This window comes from Pseudorca crassidens, chromosome 1, assembly GCF_039906515.1.
Source record: "Pseudorca crassidens isolate mPseCra1 chromosome 1, mPseCra1.hap1, whole genome shotgun sequence".
Taxonomy (NCBI): Eukaryota; Metazoa; Chordata; class Mammalia; order Artiodactyla; family Delphinidae; genus Pseudorca; species Pseudorca crassidens.
Window position 1 is genome coordinate 45188685 of NC_090296.1, and position 16461 is coordinate 45205145.

A 16461-nucleotide genomic window follows, 5' to 3' on the forward strand; every position below is an offset into this window, starting at 1 on the left:
TTATTTAAAGTTACTGAGTAGGTACTATGTATAGAATGGAGAACTCAGGAGACCTAAACCTTTAGTTCTGCCACTAATGCCATCTTTGCCCTTAGGTTAAGTTACCTTTTCTTTCAAAGACACAGATTTCTCAGTTATAAAATTAAGAGGTCAGTATAGTAAAAACTGGTATATTTCTCAGTGTGGTCCATGAACCTCTGAGGGTCCTTGAGGCCTTTTTAAGGGGCCAGGTCCATGAAGCCATGGTTTCATAATATGAACCATAATATGATGGTTTCATAATAAATATGAAGATGCTGACATTTGCTCTGATGGTGATAAAACAATGATGTGCCTTAGCGGGAATCAGAGCAGCGGCACCGAACTATACTGATGGTCACCGTGTTCCTCACCGCCCTGCATTTGCAGTTAAAGAAAATGCTGAATTCATAGGGGGTAAGGGTGGGGGAGGGATATGCGTGCTTTGATGAAGCAGTAAAAAATTATTAATTTTATGAAATCTTGAGTCTTTTAATATTCTGTGTGATGAAATGGGAGGTATGCATAAAGCATTTAGAAGTTCAAATCAGTATGGAGCTTCCTCAAAAAAAATAATTAAAAATAAAACTACCATGTGACCCAGCAAACCTACTTCAGGGTATTTATCCAAAAGAACTGAAATCAAGATCTCGGAGCAGTATCTGCTGCCCATGTTCACTGCAGCATTATTCACAATAGCCAAGATATGGAAGCAACCGAGGTGTCTATTAATGGGTGAGTGGAGAAAGAGAAAGCGGCATATACATACAATGGAATACTCTTCAGCCTTAAAAAGAAGGAAATCTTGTCACATGCGATAATATGGATGAATTTAGAGGACATTATGCTAGGTGAAATAAGCCAATCACAGAAGGCCGAATCCAACTACATGAGGTATCTAAAACAGTCAAACTCACAGAAACAGAGTGTAGAATGGTGGTTGCCAGGGGCTGCGGGGACAGGGAAATGGGAGATGTTGTTCAATAGGCATAAAGTTTCAGTTACACAAGATGTTCGGGTAAGTTCTAGAGATGTGTTGTACAACAGTTAAAATAGTTAAATACTGTATCATGCACTTAAAAATTTGTCAAGAGGATAGATCTCATGTTAAGTGTTCTTACCACAATAAGTGGGGAAAAAAAAGAACTAACATGAAGCTGAAAAGATCCAGCTAAATCTTTAATTCATTCTGCATTAGGTGAGAAGAAAGAGAGCGAACAATTTGAGTAGAATGTGACTGCACAATAGTGAAGAACACACCATTTCTGTCACAACATGTCACTGAAGAATAGCAATGAAACAAACTTGCAACCACAGTAACTTGTTGATTTTAAGTGGTAAAAAAATGTCCTACCAACAACTGTAAAATTTTCTGGATTTATGTTTTTAGTACTGAGAATCTTCTACCCATGTAACACATTAGTAAAAAATCTTATATATTCAAGATGTATAACTTTGGAAAGTATTAAAGAAAGAAATTATTACAGAGTTCCATAAAAATATCAACAAGGAAGCGTATGCAGATGTTTATCTAGGGAGAGCTTTTTCTTTGGGAGAATGAGAAGGAAAAAAACATTTAGAATATTATAAAATGGAATGGCATGAAGAGTAAAACCACTGTTAATAATGTGTCTAAATACCACACGTTACTTTTGATGTACTGGCACTTAAGTAACTATGCCTGTATCTCTGACTGCGACTCACCTTACCCATCTATGTATCTATCCATCTATGTATCTATATAGGATTGTTCAGGTTTTTTAAATAGCTAACACATTCACAAGGTTCAAAGATAAAAAAGCATGGATACCTCCCTGGATACCACCCTGCCCAGTTCTCTTCCCCACAAAAACCGCTGCTCTATTAGTAACGTCTTGTTTATCCTTTTGGAGACTTTTCAAGCATATAAGCATATCTAAATCATTTAACTGTACTAACTTGCTATCTAATAATTAATATGCTATTTAATATGTTTAATAACATTAATTTATTAACATTAAGTAACCTTAGTTGAATATAATACTATCAAAGCCTCAATATATTTAATCATTAATTTTAATTCATTAAATATGTTTGGAGCTCTTTTTGTGACTGTATGAGGCTGTGAGCTTTTCCTAGTTCTGCTGTACAGCCTTGGAGGCCTCCACTGCATGGCTGTACCTGAGTTTACTTAACTGGTCCTCTATCACGAGACATTTAGGTTGTTTGCAATCTTATACCACGAAACCACGCTGCAAGCAATAAGTTGGTAAAAATGTCATTTTGGATGTATGCAGGGGTATCTCGGGGGTAAATCTCTAGAAAGAGGAGAGCTTTAGAAAGAAAAGCTGAGTCAGAGTGCAAGCACTGTGTATTTTTCATAGGTATTTCCAAGTCACTGCCCCATAGAGGTCAGACTAATTTATAGGATGTAGGAGAGCATCTGCTTCCCCACACCTCTGACAAAACCTTTTGGATTTCTGCCAATCTGGTAAGTGAAAAATGGTACCTCTGTGTGATCTAAATTCACATTTCTGTTTTTATAAGCGAGGCTGAGCAGGTTTTCTTATTTTTCAGAACTATTTATCGCCCCCCCCCCCACCTTTTTCTGCCCCCACCACATGGCTGGCGGGATCTTATTTCCCCGACCAGGGATTGAACCTGGGCCCCCGCAGTGAAAGCGCCAAGTCCTAACCACTGGATCGCCAGGGAGTTCCCTATTTCCCCTTTTTGATGTATCTACGATACTTTTTTTACATTTGTTTCAACATCATTTAATAATTTAACTCTCCATATAGAAATGCAAAGCCTCCTGGTTGAATCTGTGTTTGCTTTTTCCCTTTATTAGCCTTAATTTTAATTTCCTGTTGTTTTAAAGTACCAAATCTTGAACAGACTCACAGACATAGAAAACAAACTTGTTACCAAGGGGGAAAGCAGGGGGAGGGATAAAATAGGAGTTTGGAATTAACATATATATGCTACTATATATAAAACAGATAACCAACAAAGACCTACTGTATAGCACAGGGAACTATACTCAATACCTCATAATAACTTATAATGGAAAAGAATCTGAAAAAAGAATATATTTCTGTGTGTATATACATGTATAACTGAATCACTTTGCTGTATACCTGAACCTAACACAACATTGTAAATCAACTATACTTCAATTAAAAAAAAAAGTACCAAATCTTGGATATATTATTAATTCCCTTCTTTTTAAATTAATTGATAATTTTTTCCTGTATTATTTCCTTCCTTCTGCTTTCTTTTGATGTGTTTCTGGACTTTCAATTATATACCACTAAAACTATTCTTGAGCCTGTCCTTTCTTTTTTTAAAATTTTTATTGGAGTATAGTTTATTTCTATAGGACATTCCATCTGAAAGCAGCAGAATACACTTTCTTCTCAAGTGCACATGGACATTCTCCAGGAGAGATCACGTCTTGGGTCACAAATCAAGCCTCAGTAAATTTAAGAAAATTGAAATCACATCAGGCATCTTTTCTAATCACAACACTATGAGATTAGAAATCAATTACAGGAAAAAAACTGTAAAAAACACTAACACATGGAGGCTAAACAACATGTTACTAAACCGCCAATGGATAAATGAAGAAATCAAAGAGGAAATCAAAAAAAATACCTAAAGACAAATGACAATGAAAACACAACAATCTAAAACCTATGGGATGCAGCAAAAGCAGCTCCCCTGCAAAAGCAGGGGAGATCTATCAAACGTTTAGAGAAGAGTGAACACCTATCCTTCTCAAACTGTCCTCTACTTTCTTACTGTCATTTTTTAAAAGGAACTTTTTCTGATCAATGTTTAGTTCCTTGAGTTCCTTCCTTCCTTCCAAATAATAAAAGCACTTAAAGGTTTTTACATTTTCTTCCGAATACAACATCAGTCACATCTCATGAGTTATGCTATTAAATGTTTCCACAGTTATTTTTTAAAAGGCCTATAATTGTAGTTTTGATGTCCTCTTTGGTTCAAGTGTTATTCAGGAAGTATTTTGAACATGTTAACTTTTAAAAGTAGCTGGCTCTAAAAATGTTTGTTCTTGTTTTTAGAGTCTCTTTTTTATTGCACTGAGATCTGAGAATGTAGTCTTTATAATTTCTTTCTGCATTTTTAGAATTAAGTGTTTTCTTAGTCTTTTGAAAACCAAATAGGAACAATTTAAATATTATCCTCACCTTTTTCCCCTTGGACATCACCAAACACTACTGTGCTAGAAGTTCTGACTACATATCAAAATAGAGAATCGAAGGAAAAATGTGCTAAAAGTTTCCATGGAAAAAAGGAAGATGTTACCTGAAACATATCCGTATCTTTATCATGTGTGTACTCGACCACCACAGTCTGATTCCTTGACAGAGTGTACGATATGCTGTGTTGACCTTTGCAGCTGATAGCCTAATAATGAAATAAAAAATATAAAAATTTGTTAGAATTTCATTTCAACAACTTACCACAATTCTGTTTGTAGTTAAGAGACATCACTCTACCAGCAAAACCCCAACACAAGCCAGCATTTTCCTAATGGTCAGAGCCTGTCCCTGCTGTGCCCTGAATTACAGAGGAGCCAGCAGTCATAATACTGGGTTTATCAAATATTCATCCTTAATATGAACAATATTTTACTTAAGCCAAATCAAAGTTAACTCACTAGTTTCCAAGACCTGATTTAATCATAGTCCTAGAAAAACATACTTTCTCCATGTTACCTTAACTCAGTGACAGAATTTTCAGACTAATATGATTTAAAATTTCTTATTTCACATTGAAACGGATAAGTCAGCAACATTTTGTAATAGTATTTTTCCTACATGATGGAGATTATGAGAGTAAACGAATCATTGAAAAAAAGTAAAATTCTATAAAAACTTCCATATAATAATGCACTATTTTAGCCAATGATAATCATACTTATACTCTGTTCTACATCTTATTGAAAACTTGTATAAGCACTTGCTTAACCCAGATATTTATTGAGTTAATAAATAAGGTAGCTAAGTTAGTTTTATCGCCTCTATTTTTAGACTAGACTAAAGCTAATAGTCTTTTTCAAAGAATCCAGAAACCAATAATATGATGATGTTCTTATTTCCTCCACAGTGATATATTTCAACCCATTTTATGTTGTGGTCACATACTTTAAAATTTCCAAATTAACGAAGAAGTTTATTTAAATTATACTCCAAATTATTTCAATTACCTTGTCCGTTCAACTTTAACCTACCTTCATTTCCATTCTTTTACATTACGTATAATAAATAAAACTTTAATAAGCCTATCTATTAAACATTTATTGAACAATCACACTGTATGAAGACCAAGAAAGACTAAGACAGCATTTGGAAGTAGCTGGACATACATACAGCACCTAATGAAAATGTACTCTGAACATTTATATTTGACTAATATAATTGCTTAGAGTAATAAATAGTACAACATTCCAAATCAACTTTGAAGTTAGCCTGGTTAATCTCATGGTTCTTCAATCATCTGCCTTCAGGAACTTCATGGTTGAAATGATGCTTTATTGTACATGCTTCATTAAGATAATGCAAGTATTAGAAATGATAATTATTTATACAGTTAATATGATTAGGAAGCTAAAAAAAATACTTCTTAGACTACTCAACTCCAGTAACAAATATAATCTGAAATTTTCATTGGTCTGAGTCACATAAATTCAGTGGTACTGATATAAGTGACATTTTTTGAAAGTCGAATTAATAAAGAATTATTTCCAATTTAAGGTAAGTGGATGCTTGTTTATCTTCATAGTTAAGTAAAAAAACCCACTTAAAAATAATTTTATTAAACTCAAACTTACAAAACTGATAACTAGGGGGGTGATTATTTGTACAATAACTTATTTTACAGTTCCTTAAAAAGTATCTGTTGCACTTAAGAGTTTTCCATTTACAAGTGCACCAACTCAAACACAACTTTCTTGGCGCACACACTACACAAAATAAGAATGTCTGTAGTTTGCCAATTATCTGCAAAAGAAGGAGTTAACAAGTGTCAGAACAGAACACCTTTAAAAAAGTTAGACATTTTTGTATGATGGTACCCTCTTAAGTACTGTGTTTCTCAAACTTCCACCAAGGTTGCCTTAACTGGAAGAGAGTTGTGTGAGCCCCTAGACATGTCTGGGAGAGCAATCTAGAAGTGAAGCTTGAAACATCTTACCTTGAAATTAGTCTAAATTTTGTATTCTACTCTTTAACATGCCTGTAGTTTTAACATTTAAACATTTTCAATATTTAAACAAGTTTGCTGGGAAATCAATGCCCCAGGAAGGTCTGCTGTGCTCACCCCACGACCTAGTGCAGCTTCCATGCCACTCTGGGAAGCCCCAGAAATATGCATTTTACAGGCCCTAAGTTGCCCAATTCTTCTAGAGTGTTTTATTCTAAAACTACTCTTGTGGCCCAGACTATCATAAGCACGAATAAGACTATTTATAGGGAGAGCGAGCCCAGTGCCATACCTGGGAACCACCCAGAGCCAAGGGAGCACAAAGACCTTGGCCAGCCCCTGCCCGGCCGCCCTCAACAGGGAAGAAAGCGTGGGGACCCCGAGGCCTTGAATGCCGGATCCAGGTGACCTTGAATGTTGAGCCCATTTAAAGACAAATTACAATTTCAAACTTCCGCCAGTTTTTGAAACGTGGTTTAAACGTGGATCGGCAGAGTTAGGAAAGGTGAACCCTTTGAAGGATAAGAAAACACATTTTCTGAGACTTTTTGAATAGGAACATCTTAACTATGCGCTACATTTTAGAAACCTCTGGATTTGGGGAAGATGGAGAAGTGGGAACAGAGATCCTACAGGGAGAAACAAGTCCCAGAAGATGGAGGGGGCTCTGAGCAGCAGGTGATGAACTCCCCTGTGGCAGGACGGCTGAGGAACTTCAGAATCGGTGTGACCCACCAAAGTCACTTCCAGTCCGGCGGTGGTCTCCCTCTGTGAGTGCTAAACTGGGAGGGGAGGCCCTCCTGCAAAGAGGCCAACAGTCTGCACCCACAGCGGGGAGAAGCATGGAGATGAGCTGGCCCCAGAAGACTGGGATTTAAGCCAGGACTGGGGTTTGGAGCAAAAGGGGGCAGTTGAAACCCAGGCCACCTCCGGGCTCCTCAGAAATAAATGGAAAGGCACCCACTTCCCTTTGATGCCATGAATTAGGGCTCACATGATCTTGTTTGTGCATTAAAGTCTACAGTGGGGCCAGATTTGGGGGATTTGGAGGAAGGTAAGAGGAGAGTTTAAGCTTGACCTCAATTTTTGCTTTCCATCTGCCAAGTGTATGAGGCATTAAGCTTCTTTGGGGTTAGAAGTATCAATTTTTCAGCAATAATTTAATATTTAAAATATGGCTCTTGGAAATACAGCTTCTAGTAAATTACAGATTCACTGACTTGAGTCGATCATTTCAGGTTATTTTGGAAATAAACGTCTCCCCAAGGCACCAAGTTGCTTTCAAATCTATTTCTGAAATATCAGAAAGGAGAGTAGGTAAGGCCTTCTCTTGGCACTCACTGGAGTTCAGTACCAACACAACTACTGTAACATAGTGAGGTTCCACTACGCTAGTTCAAATATGGAGACCGAGCGCTTTAAAATGGTAAGGAGAGCTAGCCCAACCAACGTGCCTAGCAGACAATACTGATTGGCCATATTTGCTTTCCTACTGTGATGAGAAGCCAGGGTTGCTGACTCCCTCTTATGTCGCTACCATGCTCAAAGGCAGGTCTGGTCTTCGGTGGTCTCCACCCCCGGCAGTGAGGGCGTGGCAGGCTTTCAAGGAAAGTCAGATGAGTGAATGGACTGCAACGGATTCAAGATGAGACTTGGAGCTTCTTTCCTCGGGTCTTCTCAACCTCTCCCTTACCTTTCACCAGCAACGGTACCAACACTGACACCCTCAGCTCAAATTTATTACGTGTGAATTTTATGGGGTTAAAAATATCACGATTGGACAATTACAAATTAGACACAATTACAGATCCAGAGAAGGAAAGATTCCAACTTTATCCGGTTTAGGAAGTTCAGCACTGCCCCACCCAGGTGCCCAAACCAAGGCCCTTTCTGAGCCAGGACACTGTCTTCCCAGTTGAAGATGCTTTCTTAGGGTTACTCTACTTGTGCCACAGGCGCGGCTCACCTGAGCCATTCTCTGTCATTCAGGGGAACAGCTAGAACTGGTTGTCCTTGTTCAACTTCAACTAACTGACAGAGTCCTCCAAGCCTCCAGACTTTAAAACAAACATGGTTCACAAGGTCTGCAGAATTTTCTTCCTCTTATAAACCCCTATGTACATACATAAGGCACTTAAGAAGATATATAATACGTGATGATACCAGAAAGGCAATCCTGCAAGATGCATAATGGGATAGGTACATGTATTCATGGAAGTCAAAGAGCTTTCAATCAATTATTAAAAGTATAAGTAAAATACTCTAATCTTTTATTAAGAAGCTGTGGGGTTAGTGTTCAATCACAAAGTAAAAAAGGGAGAAAACCCGATCAGAAACTAACTGGCTTCTAGAAAATACTAACTTATTACAGTTATGAGTTAGCTCATTTAATTCAAGCTCCATAAGGCTGCTAAGTGAGCCTTTATCAACTGTGTAGGGAGAGAAAATGGAATTCATCACTAAGGCAGACATCGTTGGTTGCCTACCTAATGCCCTTCACCCTGCTAGCTCAGTGGCTGCCCATGACAATGCCTGAAAAGGAAAAGAGCAGCTCTCCCAGCCTCCTCTGAAGTGAGCATGTGGAAAGGTGACCCAATCCTGACCGGCGGGACTTTGGAGAAATCTGGTGTGGAGCTCCTGGAATGGGAGACATCAAGAAAGATACTTTCCTTTCTCTGTTAATAGAAGAAATGAATGATGATTAAGGGGTATCTGGAGCTGAGGTGGCCATCAGGCAATAGTAAAGGAAGGTCAAAAGACTCTCAGAGAAGCAAACTGGGCCCCAACATCTTTGAGCTGAACCAAATCGGAAACTGTCTGCCCCTGACTACTTCTGTGAGAAAAATGAGGGGTTTTAGGGTGCTTTGGGTTGGGTATTTTGCTACTTGCAGTGTAAAGCATCATTACATTGTTCAGTCCAAACTTTCTCTCCTCCTGGGTTTCCTCTTTTAGTCAATAGTGTAACCATATTCCAATCACTCATACTTAAAACCTCCGTGTCATCTCTCGGCCCTCTCTTGCCACTGTTGTCCAGATACAGTTAATTTTTACCGTCATACTTAAAATCTAATCATGAGTCAAAGCCAAGCTCACCGATTTTACTGCCTTAAGGCACAAATCAAATACAAAGTAGAATAAACAATGTGCAACATTTCACTTTTTCTCCTCAAATACAAAGTAGTTGTTGGGCAACCAGTAATTACAAAGCTGATTTATTCCCCAAAGGAGTTTTACAACCAGCTCCTTTATAGCCCATAACTTTCTACTTTGGAGATTATTAGGTGTAATCTAATTCATCTTCCCTTGACCCTGGGCTGCCCTCAGTAACTTGCTTGACCAACAGAATGCAGCAGAAGTGACAGACGGGACTTGGAGGCTTGCAGCTTCCCCTTGCTGCCCTCAAACACTTGCTGTTGGAGTTCTGAGCCGCCATATAAGACACCTAACTACTTGGAAGCCACCACACTACAAGAAGCCCAAGCTACGAGAAGGGCCTTGGAGACTGAAATGCCACGTGGGGAGAAGGAGGCCACGGAGAAGCAAGACCCAGACATGTGAGTGAAGGAGCCACCTTGGCAATGGACCCTCCAGTGCCAGCTGCCCCAGCATTTGCCACGTGGACCAGAGACACTGCCATGGGAGCTCTTCCCAAATTCCTGACCCACAAAATTATCAACAAAATCAAATGTTTTTTGCTAAGCCACTAAGTGTTGCAGTACTTAGCTACACAACTAAAGACGACTGGACCAATCCGTTTTCAAGGCCTACTGGCGCCAGAGCCTCTTTTCTGTCTTATCTGACTTATCACGTAAGTCATCACGGTGATTTGTGTGTTCACCTTCCCTGTGCCCCAGGGCACGGTACAGGTATAGGTAGCACGGTGCCTTCACAGAGAGCAGGGGCTGTGCTTCTGATGGCACTCTCATGAGGTCCTGAATGCATATGAAGAGGCTGTCTGTGGTTAGAGCAAGTATATATTTTTACTGTGATAATCTTCAGTTGTCGGATGACTGAGAAGAAAATTTTGTATTAGTATTTAAAATTAATATTTATAGATCAACATATAAAAGGCACCTGTAAAGCATTCAAAGACTTTCAGAGAAGACAAAGCATGTCACATGGACAATTTTTAGTCCTTACACATTTGGAGCAGGAATAGAAGAGATACTAGGAAGACAGGAGAAGAAAACAACCAGATGTGTTGGAAGCTATGATGTAAAACTTTGACAAACCACACACAGCATGTACGTTAATGGGGCATGCCTTACTAAACGAGAGCCAGCCTCATTTAAGGGGATGTAATATGTGTGTGTGTGTGTGTGTGTGTGTGTGTGTGAATCTGAGTTTCCAACGAAATGAAATTCCTTTTCTCCAAATCCACACCATATTTTCTATTACTATATCTTAGAACCAAATCACTCAAAGGTTTGACAATCGCCCTTGTCTAGATGTCCAGGATGCTGACTGTTACAGAACCACAGTTACTCTTCCTGTGCCACACAGCACTGGACTAAATCTAAGGAATGTGTTTTTGCAAACAGCAGCACCCTCTGTAGTTTCTCTCCTTGGGAGTAGATGGAATTAATGTTCTTTTTGCCCCTGAAAAGAGAGTGCCAGGGCTTCCCTGGTGGCGCGGTGGTTGAGAGTCCGCCTGCCGATGCAGGGGACACGGGTTCATGCCCCGGTCCGGGAAGATCCCACATGCCGCGGAGCGGCTGGGCCCGTGAGCCATGGCCACTGAGCCTGCGCGTCCAGAGCCTGTGCTCCGCAACGGGAGAGGCCACGGCAGCGAGAGGCCCGCGTACCGCAAAAAAAAAACCCCAAAAAACTGAGTGCCAGACACCTGGCACTCTTACATGCTTACATGTTCAAGGAAACTTTTCCAGATAAATCTCAAGTTTTCACAGAGCTGCTCTGAAGAGTTTTGCATCATGTGTCTGAATATGGTGGCATTCTCTGATGCTGCTCACCGCATCCCATCTTTCAGTTTCCAAGGAAACATCTCAGGAAGAAGTCAAAGATGCTCTCACAGCCCATCAGATAGGGACAATCCTAGGAAAAGTCCTGCACAGTCTACTCATGGAGCCAGAGACCCCTTTTTCTTTTGGGTTCCACCAAGAAACATAATATGAGCTTGTGTTCTCAATAGCCTTCTAAACGATGTCCATAACCCGGCACTCTTTAATAAGGCACAGTAGATAAGGTACAGGCTGCCCAGCCAATTATTCTGCATGTTTTAGGCAAGTTTATTTTCAGCCACCTTAACTATTAATTCTAATTTGTAAGTTAATATTTCAGCCCATCGTACAACTTAAATAAATATGCAAAACTATTACCACAGAAAGGACCTGATAAAATGGAAAACAACTACATTGATCTCTGGCAGCCATTCTGGTTATAAATACAAGCCTTCTATGACAGGGTGGATTGCTATAGGGACAACATTGTTAATTAGTATGGAAAAACTTAATAACGGAATCTGTTTTGGGATAGGACTGAAAAGGGCCAAGGAACGGAACCTTCTTCGTTCAAAAACACCTTCTGCTATTTATGTTTAGAGCAGAAATGTGCGCACCTATGAGCAGATAAACGGGTTTGCTGTGAATTCTGTAGCATATTGGAAATACCTGATGAATAATTTTACTACCCAGAGCCCCATGTCCACTGTGATGCTGGGACAGTGTGGGTGGGGCTGGGAACTAGAGGGTATCAGCACATACGGGCGCTTGGCAGCTGCCCCGTGAGGTCTCTGGCGTTGCTTCGCCTTGCTGCAGTATCCACTGACGATCCAGCACATGTCTGGACACGGGGCAAAAGGGAATATTCACGACAGATGGTTTATCAATATGACTACCCAGTGTATCCTGCTGAGCTTCAAGTTTACAGGTACTCCAGCAAAGGAGAATAAGACCATGTGTGGACATCGCAGAGATCAATGGCCAGTGGATTCTGATGTTGAGAAAAACCACACACTGGACCCCGGGTTTGGATCCTAGTTCAGTCACTCACCCACTGTCACCATGTCACTGGAGTCTTTGGTTATCACCTTTATAATTTATCAACAGAAGGACTCCATGTCAGTAGCACTGATTTCATTGTATGCAAAGCAGAGGGAACAATGTATAACACAGCATTGTCTCTCCTCAAATATAAACCTGCACTTAAAGCACTGCTTCCTGACCCAAGGGGTTACCATCACTTCCTTGTGGTCTGTAACACAGGCTTCAGAGATTACTATTCTGTTTAGCTTTAAATATATGTTAAATATTGAGTGTATTAATTAAAGATAATCCTGGTATGAAAAACATGTTTTTCCAGAACTAATGACTTTTATGTCAGGCTGACAAGTATAATTAGGCAATAAATGCTCAACCAGTCTGGTTCAAATTGCTACAAGGAAGATGAGATCTCTGCCATCCTTGTCAATTTAGGTATAAAATACGTATGAGTGCTATTTCTAAAGAGAGGAGGTGGCTAAAGGAATTCATAATTTATTTTGCATAAACCTACTCTTTAAAATACTCTCTTTTCAAGGAGCCATATTTCAAATGGGTGCCTGAACCATTAGAAAAATGGTTAGAAAAATGCTAACTTGGATTTCATCAAAATCAACGGTGTCTCGTACGATAAATAAATCAAAGTGGTAAGCCTATTCGTTAGACGCAATGGCTTTGAACTTAGCAGTGGGCCACTCCCACGCCCGTCTGGGATCGGCTCACTGAGCTATTCGACAAACGTTGGCAGAGAACCTGGTGCATGCACAGTGCCGGGGCAGCCGCGGTCAATCAATCCAGCAAACAAAGATGCCAGAGAGGGTGAGAATGTTTGAGGAGAACGTGTTCCTAACTTGGAGTCACTCCTAATTACACTGAAGCTGGATTTGGTCGTTGGTACCAGTCACAAGAGATGACCTATATAGTTTGGAGAATAAGACACACCGAAGGCTTGTGGCTGGAGAGCTGGGCAGGAACATGTCCACAGGCCTTGCAGAAATCTGGCCCCAGGAATTCTTACCACTTTACACTGATGGAATGAAAATCTCCTTGAGGGCAGGAACTCCTGTCTTTTTAAACCTGCCTTCGATTCAGGCAGTATATTGCATGGCTAACAGTACAGTTCAGGCTGGATTCCCACTCCACTGATGACCAGCTGTGGGACTCTGGGCAAGTTACTTCAATGCTCTGTGCCTCAGTTTTGTCATCTTACAAGTGCTGGTCCTGGGTCCAGGAAGGTCAGTGCTGGCTGAGGACAAAGATGCTTTAGCTACTTCTATATCCACCCAGTTTATCACAAAGTGCTGAACAAGTGACAGGTTCAGATCCAAGTCTGTACAGATTATGTCACTGTACTTTTTAAACCTAACCTAAGCTAACCTAATGTGCAATCTCCTCTTTCCGTTATTTTGTCTCCTGTCTTTTGGAAAATAGGGATGATGTGCTGTTTTCCCACAGAGCAATGCTGTGACTAGGACACACATCTAGACACACGAACAGGTTACGTTACCAATCACATGTGTGCACTGGTCACTATCAATGACGGTCTATTTCAAATGGTGACTCTGAAAGTGCACCCTTTTCAAACACATCTCCCCACAGTGACTGCATGGCAGCTCCCCCAAAGCAGGAGAGGACAAGGAAGGGGTACAGCCCTGTTAGTGCAAGGTGGCACTCTGGCACTCCATCCATCTCAGTGCCCACACATGTCCAATGTCCGAAGTGGCGACTACCTTGGGGTCTAACCCTGTGGCAAGGACCACCGTGGTCACCTGGGGAAGGATGCGGGGTCACGCTCGTCTGGTAGGAGATAAAGAAACTGACCTCCAACAAATTCATTCATCAAAACAGCAATGCATTTGCTTCGGAACATTTTACGGTTCTAGATGTGAGCAAGAAGGGGCATAGGAAGAACGGAAGAAAGACGCAATGTATTTGTGAAACGCTAAGTATTGCAGTGAAAATTAAACCAATGATGAGATTACCTCTTTGTTGTACACAAACAAGACTAGGGAAGAGAGAGAGAGAGAAACCTAATTGTGGTCTCCTGTAACAGGAATTGGTAAACTTTAAGAGGAGATATTTAGTCAGTCAATGGACAATGCTTTAAGGGATGGGTGTGAATCTGTCTGCTGCAACATCTAACATTTACTTATCTGAATATTTAAGTATCTGCATACATATGATCTACTTGCCACAAGAGACAAAGCCAACTGAAAGAATGAGCCCTAATAAATATGAATTAAAAATGAAGTATCTTACAAAATGACTATGTTGAAAAAGTAAAATCAGTTCAGTAATTCCATTTATATACTTTTATAAATAATATACTTTATATAAGTCATGCATTTACTGGGTAAAAAAAAGCATATTTTGTTTCTAAAGAGCACTGGAGAGAAAATACATAGGTATCTACCGTGAACTATGTGTTGCAGTGAGCCAACAGTAAATGCAAGCCTTAATTTGTTGCCATGAGCAGGCAAACTTCCAGATACTATAAACTGAATATGACACAAATCGATTTTATACCAAGATATCCAAAGACCCGCCATATAATTATTTTAATATGTGGGCCAGTTTATCAGCTGTCAAAACGATCCCTTGAGTAGTGAAGAATAAAAAGACTAAAATTTACCCTGGTTCAAAATAAAATGAAATACAAAACCCTACTGATTACCTATAGTGAAAAAAGCAAAAACTCTCATTTAAAAGACGTTAAAAAGAAAAAAAAAAAAACGGGAAGGGGGGAGGCTCAATTTTTCCCCTCATTTTACTTGGATTTTTATTTTTTGCAGTATGCGGGCCTCTCACTGTTGTGGCCTCTCCCGTTGCGGAGCACAGGCTCCGGACTCGCAGGCTCAGTGGCCATGGCTCACGGGCCCAGCCGCTCCGTGGCATGTGGGATCTTCCCGGACCGGGGCACGAACCCGTGTTCCCCGCATCGGCAGGCGGACGCTCAACCACTGCGCCACCAGGGAAGCCCTGGATTTTTATTTTTAAGGCTTGGCCTTGATATAAAATTTGCCCGTCTGCTGCAGGATCTCATTTTCGTTATGGAGTAAAACCAGTTGGATAAGGCCATGTCGTAGTTATGTAGAGACATGGAGATATTTACTCTCAAAAGACAACATTTATCTTGGCAGTTGGCATTTTCAAGATGTTAGGCTGGCTAGAATCATGCAGGTTCCAATCCTAATATACAAAACTTTGAGTAAGACAATGGCTGAAGTACAAGGAAAAACATAAATGTACCTAACATGTGTGCCTGCCCCTGCTCCCCCAAGCGTTCATACGCGCTTTTGGAAGAAGTTTGGGTATACATTTTAATGTTCCTCCTCAAGCCTCATTCAACTGAACTTCTTAAAAGGGCCCTTGTTATCTGTGTCCTTGGGTCGTATTCTGAAACTGTTTCTTAACCTGTAAAGTGAAACACTTGCCTTGAAGAGCTGTTGAAAAGACTCAGATGATGTTTGTAAAGGAACCAGAGTCCAGTGCCCAGCACATAATAATTACTATTACAGCCAGCTATTTTTATGACTAAAACATAATCTCTATCAGATATTTAATACTTAATTTTACAGAGGCCTCCAGATTCTTGATTGATTTGGAAGGCAGAGAATATTGTTAATTGGGTAATATGTGCACAGAGTACCAAACATTACCAGTGAATAGAAGGCTCCTTCCAATGTAGCCCTCGGTCACAGAGAGCGCCTCTGGTACTAGTTCTATGTATATCTTTTCAGGGAATATCGGTGTCTGTGCTAACGTAGCACAGGTGGTAGAAATGAGAGCGCACTGTCCACAGAGGTCTGTCCCCTGCTTCTCTCACTTTACAGTACAACTTGTACAATGGTCTGCATCACCTGCCTATTTGTGCCTCCTCATTCTTTTCGATGTGTAGATATAGCCTGATTTTTCAATCTTTTAAACTTATTTAACAAAAAAATTAAGAAATAAATTTTCTATTTTACAAGCAATGTTGCAACGAATATCCATGTATTCAATTTGCATACAGGGGAATATATCTATAGGATAAATTCCTAGAGATACAATTGCTGGATCAAATGATATGTGCATTTTTAATATTGATAGTTATTGTCAAACTACTTTTCGTAGAAGTGATACCAATTTAGATTCTCACCAGATGTATGAGAGGGTGTTTCCCCTACCCTCACCAACATAGAGAGTTATTAAGTGTTATGGTCTGTATTGTATGATATGTGAAAATGATATTACTGTGCTT

At 40.0% G+C, this 16461-nt stretch overlaps 1 protein-coding gene across 1 annotated transcript in view; it reads right to left on the reverse strand.

Moving 5' to 3' along the window:
- Window positions 1-16461, reverse strand: part of PELI2 (pellino E3 ubiquitin protein ligase family member 2) — a 198744-nt gene that overhangs the window by 27662 nt on the left and 154621 nt on the right. The window contains exon 3 of the mRNA XM_067734724.1: window positions 4327-4428. Coding sequence (XP_067590825.1) covers window positions 4327-4428 — 102 coding nt within the window. The remainder of the gene's footprint in view (window positions 1-4326; window positions 4429-16461) is intronic.